Genomic DNA, 13,453 nt, shown 5'->3' with positions numbered 1-13,453 from the left:
GAGTCCAACTCAAAAAAAAAAAAAAAAAGAATTCTTTAAACTTAAACAAACATACAATGTTTTTCCTACTTTGAATAATTACCAGCGTGGCTTTGAACCTTTTTCTAATAGGCCCAGCTTCCCGATCAGTGGACATGTTGAAGGAGATGATTAAGTCTGGAATGAATGTGGCTCGTCTGAACTTCTCCCATGGAACTCACGAGGTGAGCCTTGACTAGACAGTGTGGCCGCCAGGAGGGCCTGTAGGAAACAGGGAGGGTAGTGTGTTTGTCTAGCCACAGTGCACCAGGCAGGTATGAGTCTGGGTTTAGTCAGTGGAAGTTTGTCTCTCCTAGTCTGTCCCCACCCTCCTTCCCTCTTCTCCTGACACCTCAAGCAGCCAAGGCTCCTTAAGCAAAGCGAAGAATAACTCCTTTGTCACTGGCCCTGATTCTCCCACATACCTGTGCCATTGGCTGTCACAAGGAAGGTGTGGAAGGTTTGACTAGAAGCCCCTTTGTGCCTTCAGTGTCCTGGGCACAGTACTTGACACTCCTGTAGCAACTCATGTTGCCTTGGTGAACTGAAAGCCAAGTTTAGACCCAAGACTACTGGGCAGGTCCAGGACAGGAGTGCCCACCATTGCAAGTTAAGGACCAAACCTAATGTATGGACTTTATCTGGCATGTAATTCCCTTGCAGGGGTCTGGTACATTCAAATAAAGTCAGAACTGCTCCTCGGGAGCCTGGTAGGAGTATATTTACCCTGGGATTCTATTAGCTGGCTTGACCTGTGGACCAAGTGGTGGCTCCATTCCTGCCTCTGTTCCCTGGTTTAGAACAAACCCCTTCTGGAGTGGGGCACTCTGAGGGACTGTCGGGCTTGATCATAGGTTTCCTGTAGACCATGGGATTTCACACTGGCACTGATGGAGGAGTCACGGAAGGGGCCAACTTTGCCCTCTCTGGACCTGTGCTTCCTATTCGGGGGAAAGAAAGCCCTACCCTCTAAGGTCAAGTGGTGAGGGGTTGCCCTCTGGCATTTGAAGGTTGGTATTAAGTTTGGGCTAAAAATAAAGGCTCAGGGAGTGCAGTCTAAGAGGTGGATTCCTCCTTTCTGGAAACATGAGACTCTTCATCATAGATTCCTGTGTTCATAAACAGTCTATGGCCCGGCTGTCAGCAGCCACGAAATGTCATGAGGGTCTGACCGAGTCCAGCAGGCACCCTCAGGCAGGTCGAGACATGTCCCTGTAATTTTTGGAAAATTTTATAGTTTTCCAAAGCTAGGGTCACCAAGAATTACCGCAAGTGTCAGCTTAGCTGAACGAGAGAGTTAAAGACAGCAGTCAGATCACTTCACTATTGATTCCTGCTGCTGGAGTCTGCTGTGTGCAGGGGAAGGAGCAGAAATAGATTTTTAAGAAGCTGACCTTTAACTAGGCTTTGTGGTTCCTTCCATCCCGTAAAATAATACCAGGCAGCAGCCCCGACACGGCTAGGGTGAGTGGTATATGCTGCACCTGCTGGGTGGGGGCTGGCGTGCAGTTTGACTTTTTAAACTACAAGAAGCATTTGGGAGATTATCTGTGCTTTAACTCTTATTCCCAGATTAGAATTGGGATTTTTAAAAAATGTCCCTCTTGTGGATTTATTTTGAGGTTTTAGCCTGAGATAGGGTTGTCACTGATCTGAAGTTATTCTAATATTGTAATGTAAACAGGCCTGTATGTCAGAGCTCTTGTTTCATATGCAACTTTGACTAGAGCCTCACTTTTCCAGTTCTTGATGATTTTAAATACTCTTCTGAGCAGAACATTGAGATTCCCTTCTCTCACTCTGACAGAGGGACGTCTACTGTCTGCGTCTGATGTTTTGACAGCTTTGGCAATGAGACTTTAGCCTCCACTTTTGTCAAGATTTGTTCTTGTTCCATAATGCCATGTTGGCCAGAAATACTGACTTTTAAACCTAAATTTAGAGCCTTCCATAAGGACAGCATTGATGGACAGAACTCTTTAGTACTTGATAACAAGCCAAGAAAACCACAGCTACTGTGAAAGACAATATATTATATAGAAGATTTGAATAATATAATACCTAATAATCAAATTGGTATGTTTATAATGTATGCTTTTACATTTCCACGATCGATAATGCAAATGTATTTAAAACGCTCATTTCTACAGAAATATGTTAGCCTACCAAAAAAAAAAACCTTGCCGGGCTCGGTGGCTCAGCCTGTAATCCCGCGCCTTTGGGAGGCTGAGGTGAGTGGATTGTTCGGGACCCGCCTGGGCAGCGAGACCTCATCTCTACAATAAATCAAAAAATCAGCCAGGCGTGGTAGCGCATGCCTGTAATTCCGGCTACTCGGAAGGCTGAGGCGAAAAGATCGCCAGAGCCCAGCAGGCAAGGCTGCGGTGGCCGGGAGCAGTCACTGCACTCCAGTCTGGGCGACCGAGTGAGACTCCAACTCAAAAAAACAAAACAAAACAAAAAAACCTCAAGTTCCATAAAGTACAAATTACACGAACACATTCTGACAATTTTGTAATGGAACTTAAGAACAAAGTCCAAAGTGTAGTTCGTAATCAAGAAAACTTAAGAGACTTAAATGTACTTATTCTAGAAAGCAAAAATCTCAAGGAAAATGAAATAAATATTTAAGAATACAAGGAATACAAAATAGAGCCTGGTGTGATGGCACATGCCTGTAGTCCCGGCTACTTGGGAGGCTGAGGCAGAAGGATCCCTTCAGCCCAGGAATTTGAAACCAGCCTGGTCAACTCAGCAAGACCCTGTCTTTAAAAAAAAAGGTGAAGAAAAGGAATTGATTTTGTAAAAGCATAGCTTAAGAGAAAATAAATTTGACAAATTAAGTGAACAACTTTGTTTTGTTTTTTGAGTTGGAGTCTCACTCTGTTGCCCAGGCTGGAGTACAGTGGCATGTTCACGGCCAACACAGCCTTGACCTGCTGGGCTTAGGTGATCCTTCTGCTTTAGCCTTCCAAGTAGCTACAACTACAGGCACATGCCCATGCCTGGCTAATTTTTTTTTTTTAATTGTAGAGACAAGGTCTTGCCAAGTTGCCCAGACTAGTCTCGAACCCCTAGGCTCAGGCAGTCCTCTCACCTCCGCCTACCAAGGTGCTGGGATTACAGACGTGAGCCACCATGTCTGGCTAAATGAAGAGCTGTTTCTTTGTGGGGAAAGTCATGAAACCTGGAAGGTTTGGTCAGGAATACAAGCATGGGGTACCTGATCTCAAGCCAGGCAAAGTGGGGACCAATGGGAGGCCCAAACTTTACCTATATGATATCTACTTGTATTACCTAGTCCTGAATTATACCACATGTCTTGAAATAAAATATAAATAAAAAGAAAGAAATTGTCCTAGAAGTGAGATCTGGAACTAGAGAACAGAGATGACTTGAGAGTTTGTCTTTTATGCTACACAATTCTGCATTATTCAGATTTTCTTTTTTTTTTAAATATATTTTTTAAAGATGTGGGGTACAATTCAGGTTAGGTATATATGTGTTCATTATGCAGGTACCCTTATTTATGAGGTGTGCCTCTCCCTCCCCTGGCAGTTACCCTCAACTGCCAATCCCACCCCCCCTCCCCTGACAGTTTCTTGCTACTGCCAATCCCTTATAGTATTATGATAATTGTTTAAGATTCACTTGTGAGTGAGAATATATGGTACTCTGTTCTTTGAGTATAATACTTACTCAAGATTTTCAAAGTAGGTATCTATGTGTTTGCTTGCTTAACATTAAATACATTTATTAAATGACTCATGAACTGGGGAAAAAAGAATACGGGCATGAATAGAAAAGGGAATATTTTCTTTCCATGAGAAGGGATTTCAAAAGTCAAGAAAGATCTATAACAGTCCTGTAAATACAGATGAAATAGACTGTTTTCTTTCTTTTTTTTTGTTTTAATTATAAATATGTGGGGTACAATTCAGGGTTAGGTATACAGACATTGATTATGCTGGTACCCTTGTTTAGACTGTTTTCTAAGGCAAGGTAAAAAATCTAAGAGATAGACGCTGAGGTAAGACCTATAATCCTAAGATGTTGAAAAAGTGACTGTGGTATCTGTCTCATCTTAGAACACTTGATGGTCACCCCAGCACATTCCTAGGGCCTCTCTGGGACCTCGTGTTAGATGCAAGAGGAGGTGGGATGGTGGGCAGGACAAAATGAGCTGAAATGAGACCTCCCAAGAGTAGCCCCTCCCACATCACTCAAGTCCAAATTATTTTAATGGCTGATCCCATCTCCCCTTCAACATTTGGTTGAATTCTTTCTTGTGTTCTAGAAGTATGGAAATCTTCCCACTGTGTTATTTGAGACCAACATACCTTGATTTTATGATCAGACGAGGACGGTAGTAAAACCAAACAGATTAGTGCTAAAGATTAGTGCACTAGACCAGTCTCACTTAGAAAGATGCAGAAATCATAGTTAAGAATTAATATTCCAGATCCAGCACAGGAATCCTATTCTAGGGACACAGAGTTCCATAAACAGTCAATGTAGTATAAGATGGTATAATAGGTAACTTTTACTAAAAATTACCATGTGGGCCAGGCTTGGTGGCTCAGCCTGTAATTCTAGCGCTTTGGGAGGCCAAGGCAAGTGGATTGCTTGAGCCCGTGGGTTTGAGACCAACCCAGGCAACTCGACGAGACCTCTTCTCTACAATAAATCAAAAAAAATTAGCCAGGTGTGGTATTGCTTGCCTGTAGTTCCAGCTACTTGGAAGGCTGAGGTGGAAGGATCGGTGACAGAGTGAGACTCCAACTCAAAAAAAAAAAATTAACTTGGGAGGCTGAGGTGAGTGGATTGCCTGAGCCCGCGGATTCGAGATCCGCCTGGGCAGTAAGACCTCATCTCTACAATAAATTAAAAAAAAAATTAGCCGGGCGTGGTAGCGCGCGCCTGTAATTCCGGCTACTTGGAAGGCTGAGGTAGAAGGATCGCCGGAGCCCAGCAGGTAGAGGCTATGGTGGCCGGGAGCGGCCACTGCACTCCAGTCTGGGTGACAGAGTGAGACTCCAACTCAAAAAAAAAAAAAAAAAAAATTACTATGTGCTTGACCGTGTTCTGAGTATTTGGTGATTCTCTTACTCCTCATGTCCACTCCAAGTTAAAAGGCATTTGACTGTGTTCTACACCACCCATCCCTTTAAAAAATTTATATTCTTAATCTGTTCTATGTTGTTTTTGTTTTATTTGTGTGTCAAGCCAGCAATAGAAAAGAAATTTTGTAATTTGTAATAAGGACCTCTATTTAAAAAACGGAAGCCATTGGTTTTTCATTATGGAATATGCCTCCATTATATAGAATATACCTGAATTAGAAGCTGAAGATTATCAGACTCAAGCTGCGGGCAGTGCTGTGCTGGAGGTTCAGTGCTGGCTCCAGCTGCCTTCAGCCTCCTGTGAGCAACAGACCTACCTGGAGCACTGCCTTCCTGGACAGTGGAGGTTAAAGGACAAGGCCTGTAAAGTGCTGAATGAGCTGCCCCGTTATCAGCAATGTCATATTGATTACACTTGCTAAGAGCTGTTTGGACCTACTATCTTGACTGTCAGTCTCTTCTTAAACAAACAGTGAAGGCAAACAGAGCAGAGAAAGGGCTTGAGAGAGAAGGTTGAAGCCAGTTGCAAGTGAGGAACAGTGAAGGGGAGTTCTTCTGAGAAGGGTGTTGTGGCTGCCTCGCCCTGGCCCACTTCCACTGACTGTTCAGACTCAGGACTGAGAAGACCAAGTCCACACGACCTTCACGATAGGTTGTTTAGCTTGGGCCACTGTTCACTTAAGTCAATAACGTGGAGTTTGAATTGTAGTTGGAATCAATAGAGGGAAAGCACAGAATGACCACGTCTATCAGAGTCTGACACTGATGGCTCAGCCAGCCTTGTCCAAACACAGGTCCTAGGTTTTTCTGCCCCAGGTATCTCCTTTATTTGCTGAGGGTGTCTGATGAGTCCTAGGGAAAAAGAAAACAGCAGAAGGGACACAGCCTTTTTTATGATGAGTCATGTTTACACACATGCCTTTGATGGGTTTTAGTGGCAATAATCCACCGAACGTTCCTATGATTTGCCTCTAGTGTGGTTAGTGCTGTGGCAGAAGTGGGTGGAAGCTGAAGAGGTGGGATCAAGTGGTGCGAGGATGGCATGAGGTCGGAGGACAGTGATTAAGGTCTGGAGCATTACCCAAAGCCCTGTCCTGTGCGGTCAACTTCGGCTCCGGGCAGGGAAATAGGAGCTGGAGCTTGCTATGGGAGGACATGGGTCACCTTTCTTCCTTTCTCTTAGTACCATGCAGAGACCATCAAGAATGTGCGTGCAGCCACGGAAAGCTTTGCTTCCGACCCCATTCTCTACCGGCCGGTTGCTGTGGCTCTTGACACAAAGGGACCCGAGATCCGAACTGGGCTCATCAAGGGCGTGAGTATCCTGGGGAGAAGCTGGGGGAACCCCAGGAGGCAGCATGTCCTGAGACGGAGCCTGCCTTGCCCGATGCCATGTTTCAGAGTTGAGGTCAACTAGTGAGGATTATTCATCACTGTAAAAAAAAATGTTGATTGATCTACTTTGCTGGGAGATATACCACAAAGTGACCTTTTATTACTCTAAAACCCTCCAGCCAGGCATGGTGGCTCACACTTGTAATTCCAGCACTTTGGGTGGCCAAGGCAAGAGGATGACTTGAGCACAGGAGTTCGAGACTAGCCTGGGCAACATAGCGGGACCTCATCTCTACAAAAAGACTAGCCAGGCATGGTAGTATGCACCTGTAGTCTCCTCTACTTGGGAGGCTGAGACTGAAGGACTGCCTCAGCCCAGGAGGTTGAGATTGCAGTGAGCCTTGATCATGCACATTGCACTGCAGCCTGGGTGACGGAGTGAGGTCCCGACTCAAAAAAAAAAAAAAAATTTCCAACTCTGTCTAACTTTAGGGAGTCATTTCTCTGTATCTTTTCCCCCATTATGAAATAGCATTCCTGAAACATTGTAGTTTCTCTTGGGCATTTCCTTAAAGTATACTAAGTTAGAGAATAAGAGTATTTATTCCTGAGGCAGATGCTTACTGAGTTGTAGCTGTGACCTGAGCATGGCTCCTTGGTGGGGAGGGTTTTTCATCCCTGTGGGGATGGTGGGAACACTGACTTCTTGGGTGTGGATGCTTCGTCTGATCCCTAGAGCGGCACTGCGGAGGTGGAGCTGAAGAAGGGTGCCACGCTCAAGATCACACTGGACAACGCCTACATGGAGAAGTGTGACGAGAACATCCTGTGGCTGGACTACAAGAACATCTGCAGGGTGGTGGAGGTGGGCAGTAAGATCTACGTGGACGACGGGCTCATCTCCCTGCTGGTAAAGGAGAAAGGTACATGCGGGAGTTGGGCCTGACGGGCGAGAACCTTCTCCCATCTCGGGTACTTCTTGACATCAGGAAGATGGGAAACTTGGTTGGCTGGTGGCAAGGATGAGTCTGTGTGTTCTCAGGAATTCCTTTTATAACTCATTTATCCTCAGAAAGGGTCATTAGGACAACCTGATCATGCTCTTCTGACTCTGGAAAATATAGATTTGTTTCCATCCTAACTCCTGCTTGCTTCTGGACTGCCATGTGCCTGGGATGATAGCTAATATATATATATATTTTTTTTTTATTTTTTTTTTTTTTTTTTTTTTTTGAGTCAGAGTCTTACTCCGTCGCCCAGGCTGGAGTGCACAGGAAGGCTCATGGCCACTGCAGCCTCAACCTGCTGGTCTCAAGCAATCCTTCTGCCTCAGCCTTCCAAGTAGCTCAGACTGGTCTTGAACCCCTTAGCTCAGGCAGTCCTCTTGCCTCAGCCCCCGGAATTGCTGGGATTAAACGTGAGCCACTGTGCTCAGCCAGGTAGCTGATGCTTCAAGTGCCAAGCACTAGTCTAAACATTTTACATGATTTATTTTAATTTTTTTCTTTTTCTTTTTGAGTTGGAGTCTCACTCTGTCACCCAGCCTCGACCTGCCATGTTCCGGCAATCCTTCTGCCTCAGCCTTCCAAGTAGCTGGAACTACAGGTGCGTGCTACCGCACCTGGCTAGTTTTTGATTTATTGTACAGATGAAGTTTTGCCAAGTTGCCCGGGCAGGTCTCGAACCTGCGGGCTCAGGCAGTCCACTCATCTTGGCCTCCCAGAGTGCTGGGGTTACAGGCTGAGCCACTGAACCTGGCCTTAATTTTTTAAAATTTTATTTTTGTAGTGACAATGTCTTACTGTACAATGTCTTACTGTGTTGCCAAGATTGATTTTGAACTCTTGACCTCCTGCCTTGGCCTCCCAAAGTGCTGGGATTACAGGTGTGAGCTACTGTAACTGCTCAATTTAAAATTTTTTTTTTTTTTGAGTTGGAGTCTCACTGCGTCACCCAGGCTGGAGTCTCACTGCGTCACCCAGGCTGGAGTACAGTAGCACGCTCGCGGCCACCCCAGCTTCCACCTGCTGGACTCCGGTGATCCTTCCACCTCAGGCTTCCAAGTAGCTGTAACTACAGGCACACACTACCATGCCTGGCTAATATTTTGATTTTATTGTAGAGATGAGGTCTCACCAAGTTGCCTGGGCTGGTCTCAAACCCGTGGGCTCAGGCAATCCACTCACCGTGGCCTCCCAAAGTGCTGGGATTACAGGCTGAGCCACCAAACCCGGCCCAATTTTAAATTTTAAAACACTCCTTTTTTTTTTTTTAAGTTGGAGGTCTCACTCTACTGCCCGGGCTGGAGTACAGTAGCACAATCACAGCTTATCACAGTTTCAAACTCCTGGGCTCGGGCGATTCTCCTGCCTCCCTTTCCCCATCTCTTCCTGAGTAGCTGGGACTACAGGCATGTGCCACTACATCTTGCTTATTTTTTAAATTTTTTTGTAGAGATAAGTTCTCCCTATGTTGCCCAGGCTGGTCACAAACTCCTGGCCTCAAGCAATCCTCCTACCTCCCCTTCCAGAGTGCTTGGATTATAGGCATGTACCCCCGTGCCCAGCCTTAAAGCAATCTTAATTATCCTTATTTTCAGGTGAGGAAACTGAGGCACAAAGAGGTTAGTGGACTTGCCCAGGGTTACGCAGTTAGTGGAGCTGGGATTTGAACTCTGGTATGGCTCCAGCACCCCATGGTGCATCCTTCCGGCTCACAGTACCTGGGAGAGAGGCACTTGCTTCTTGCTGAGGACTGTGCTTCCTGCTCGGCCTCCCTGACTGACTCCTTCCCACACAGGTGCTGACTTCCTGGTGACTGAGGTAGAAAATGGTGGCTCCTTGGGCAGCAAGAAGGGAGTGAACCTTCCCGGGGCTGCTGTGGACCTCCCTGCCGTGTCGGAGAAGGACGTTCAAGACCTGAAGTTTGGGGTGGAGCAGGATGTGGACATGGTGTTTGCGTCGTTCATCCGCAAGGCGTCTGATGTCCACGAGGTCAGGAAGGTCCTAGGAGAGAAAGGAAAAAACATTAAGATCATCAGCAAAATCGAGAATCATGAGGGCGTTCGGAGGTGGGTCCCCATCGCCCCAGCCCAGGTCCAGCCTTCTGAAGGGCAGGGTGTGTCCCATGAGTGCCTGACCCCCAAATCTGGGTGCTCGCGCATCAGAGTACAGACTCCCAAGCCTGTTCCAGACTCATGGAATCAGTGTCTCAGCAGAGTAGGAGGCCCTTGTCTTTATTTATTTGAGTCGAAGTCTCCCTGTCGCCCAGGCTAGAGTGCAGTGGCATGCTCACAGCCACCCCAGCATCGACCTGCTCAGCTCAGATGATCTTTCTGCCTCAGCCTTCCAAGTAGCTATTTTTTTTAAATGTGAGGTACAATTCAGGTTTAGGTATACAAATGTTCATTATGTGGGTACCCTTGTTGATGAGGCATCCCCCTCTCCGCTCTCCCCCCTGCAGTTTCCTACTACTACCAATCTTGCCCCTACCCTCTAATTTTTTGATTGACTGTAAAGACGAGGTCTCGCCAAGGAGCCAGGCTGGTCTCAAACCCGTGAACTCGGGCAGTTCTCTCACCTCAGCTTCCCAAAGTGCTGGGATTACAAGTATGAGCCACCATGCCCAGTCGCACTTGTCTTTAAACCACTTTTTTTTTTTTTTTGCTTAGAAATACCTTTATTTTTAAAAGCCATGAATCATTCTGTGAAGTTTTTTTAAAGCACACTTTTTTTGCTTAGAAATACCTTTGTTTTATAAAGCCATGTATCATCCTGTAAAGTTTTTTTTAAAACCACACTTATTTATTTTGTTTGTTTGTTTTTTTGAGTTGGAGTCTCACTCTGTCACCCAGACTGGAGTGCAGTGACTGCTCCCAGCCACCGCAGCCTCCACCTGCTGGGCTCCGGTGATCCTTCCGCCTCAGCCACGCAAGTAGCTGGAACTATAGGCACGCGCTACCACGCCTGGCTCATTTTTTGATTTATTGTAGAGATGAGGTCTCGCCAAGTTGCCCAGGTGGATCTCGAACCTGCGGGCTCAGGCAATCCACTCACCTCAGCCTCCCAAAGGTGCGGGATTACAGGCTGAGCCACCGAGCCCAGCTTTAAACCACACTTATTAAAAGCACTTGTCTTTAAAAACCAAAAACAGAGAAGTCTTCTTGGTGATTGACATGCCAACAACTTGACATTTTTCCCTGGGCCTGGGACCAGCATTGGAGAGACCAGGGTCGCTCCTCACAGCATCAGGGACTATCCTCTGCTCCTGTCACTACCTGAAATGGGGTTGCTGAGGAAGAAGCCAGCAGTCTCTTAGGAAGGGGGTCTTATTGGCCCTCTGGGGAGCCATGAAGAGGCACAGGGTCTGGTCCATGCTGAAACTCAAGCTGACTGGTCCCCACTTGAAAAGCAGCTGGCTCAGTGAGCCTGCTGACTCTGTCAGGATCCAGAGGGACGCATGTGGCTCTCCATGTTCAGGTTGCCCCTTCAGCTCCCCTGTCTCCGAGTGCTCATGGGGTGGAGCCCATTGCATGTGGCCGGTGTGGCAACACGTGTTCCTCTTTGACTTCCTAGAAATACAGCTCGGTGCTAAAACCTCAGACCTACTTGTGGGGGGTGGGTAGTGATATGCTCAGGAGGGTAGGGGAGCATCCTGTACACCTACTTTTGTGGTCTTACTGTCCTTGGTTCTGTGTAGATGTCCTTTGTGCCAGGTGGCCTGGGTCCTCCGCTTTGCCACTTCATGAGCCATGGGTGCTAGCTGACCTCGGTCCCTGGGCCCGGCAAAGCCATCTGGGGGGACAGTCCTTGTGCATCCTCGTTTAGGGGAGTCCAGGGATCTTGGTGCTAGAAGTATTTAGCAGGCCTTGACTCCCTTTCTTCCTTGGAAGTGTGGTGGGAGAGTAGAGGTGGAGAGAGATGCATGGAGCCCGTGAAGTGCACATGGAGAGGAGGAGCTTGTGGGACTCTGGGGGAGCCCTTGTCACCTCTGCTTTCTTCCCCTCTTGGTATTGAAATGGCCCAGCAGGCAGAATTACTGGCCCATTCTGGGGGGCTAAGGTAGCTGGAATGCCCTGCCCTCTCCACAATGTCATGGATGGCTGTCCGGCACAAGGACGTCTGAGTTAGAGAATCCCACACAAACCCCCTGTTTGTCACTGTATTTGCAGCCCCTGTTCTGTCTAACCTCTGTGTTTCCACTGTTTCTCTCTGCCTCCCTCTCCCCCACTTTTTCTGTTAGGTTTGATGAAATCCTAGAGGCCAGCGATGGGATCATGGTGGCCCGTGGTGATCTAGGCATTGAGATTCCTGCAGAGAAGGTCTTCCTTGCTCAGAAAATGATGATCGGGCGGTGCAACCGTGCTGGGAAGCCTGTCATCTGTGCCACACAGGCATGTGTCCCTCCCCATGTTCTCCTGTGCATGTGGAGAGCTTTGGTGACTGTCTGGTCTATTCCTGTGGCCCTGTCCCACGTAACACACACACACACACACACACACACACACACCCACACCGTTCCCCCATGCACCTACACAAAGCCACACTACACCTGCACATCCGAGCATTAGTTTGCAGTCATATGTCTCTTTTTTGTTTGTTTTGAGTTGGAGTCTCACTCTGTCACCCAGACTGGAGTGCAGTGGCTGCTCTCGACCTGCTGGGCTCCGGTGATCCTTCTGCCTCAGCATTCCAAGTAACTAGAACTACAGGCCCGCGCTACCACACCCAGCTAATTTTTTTTTTAAATTTATTGTAGAGATGAGGTCTTGCCAAGTTGCGCAGGCAGGTCTCGAATCCGTGGGCTCAGGCAATCCACTCACCTCAGCCTCCCAGAGTGCAGGATTACAGGCTGACCCACCGAGCCCAGCTGTCATTTGTCTCTGAACACCCCACGCTACATCTCACCAATGCTCTGTCTTCTCCCAGATGCTGGAGAGCATGATCAAGAAGCCCCGCCCCACCCGGGCCGAGGGCAGTGACGTGGCCAACGCCGTCCTGGACGGAGCTGACTGCATCATGCTGTCTGGAGAGACAGCCAAAGGCGACTACCCTCTGGAGGCTGTTCGCATGCAGCACCTGGTGAGTTCCAGGGTCAGAGGCAGGCTGGTGCTGGGTGGAGGCCAGCTGTGGCACACTACTTCTGCCTCCTCTTACCCACAGCCCACATCACAACACCAGGAGGGAGGAGGGGTGTGTGCAGTGTCTCTTAATTGTTTTTTTGGTTTTTGGAGTTTTTTTTGTTCCTGTTCTGCCTTCCCTGCCCACACCTACCTGTTTCCTCATGTCTGGAGGCATCCTTCTCCGTCAGACATCACCTAATTCACTTCTGACTTCAAGGTAGCAAATCCCTCCCTTGGCTTAAGTCCTGGGGCCTTGTGTAGTCACCAGGTGCCACGTGTCTACCTGTTCTCTGGACGTCAGAGGTCCTGAGGCCCTCTGGCCCTTTCTGAATAGGACCTGCGGCTCCCGCTCCCAATTCAGTTCCCACATGTCCCCCAGGCGAGGTTCCCTCATGGGGCTCTGGACCTGCCCTGGGGGCTGTTGCCTGTGCTGAGCTGACTGAACTGGCTGTGCATGGTGCCTGCAGCGGGCGGGATCTGCTTTGCTGTGTCCTTGGGGTCACCCCAGGGTGGCTGGCCCTGGCAGGCTGGGGACCAAAAGCAACTGGAAGGGTCCTGGTGGCCCTTTCTCTCCCATCTCCCCTGGAAGGTAGTCTTCAGTCTCACCCAGCTTGGCCCTGTCCCCCTGCCTGACCGCCTCTTGGGCTTGGAGACTCAGTCCCTCTGCCATGTCTGTTCTCTCTTGAGCTTACTGCAGTTAGCTCAGAGATTCAGGGGTCAGGGTTACCCAGGTCTGGTCAATTTGCTTTCTCCTAGTAATCTTAGGTCAGTTTTCATAACTTGTCCTTTACCCTGAGATGGTTTTTCTTTAGCCTTCCTGTTCCCTTTCCAGGCAGCAGAAGACCTCCCCCCCCCG

At 48.0% G+C, this 13,453-nt stretch overlaps 1 protein-coding gene across 5 annotated transcripts in view; it reads left to right on the top strand.

Moving 5' to 3' along the window:
- Positions 1-13,453, top strand: part of PKM (pyruvate kinase, muscle) — a 24,999-nt gene that overhangs the window by 4,357 nt on the left and 7,189 nt on the right. For 3 of the 5 annotated variants that reach the window (XM_021707701.1, XM_008048423.1, XM_008048424.2), the window contains 6 exons: positions 112-203; positions 6,325-6,456; positions 7,213-7,399; positions 9,276-9,546; positions 11,718-11,868; positions 12,404-12,556. In XM_021707701.1, coding sequence (XP_021563376.1) covers positions 112-203; positions 6,325-6,456; positions 7,213-7,399; positions 9,276-9,546; positions 11,718-11,868; positions 12,404-12,556 — 986 coding nt within the window. The remainder of the gene's footprint in view (positions 1-111; positions 204-6,324; positions 6,457-7,212; positions 7,400-9,275; positions 9,547-11,717; positions 11,869-12,403; positions 12,557-13,453) is intronic. The other 2 variants (XM_021707702.1, XM_021707703.1) reach the window with 2 other exon arrangements.

This window comes from Carlito syrichta, unplaced genomic scaffold (genome assembly GCF_000164805.1).
Source record: "Carlito syrichta isolate Samal-C Ts95f unplaced genomic scaffold, Tarsius_syrichta-2.0.1 Scaffold123437, whole genome shotgun sequence".
NCBI classification, from domain to species: Eukaryota; Metazoa; Chordata; class Mammalia; order Primates; family Tarsiidae; genus Carlito; species Carlito syrichta.
This window is presented reverse-complemented; position numbering and strand designations above follow the sequence as displayed.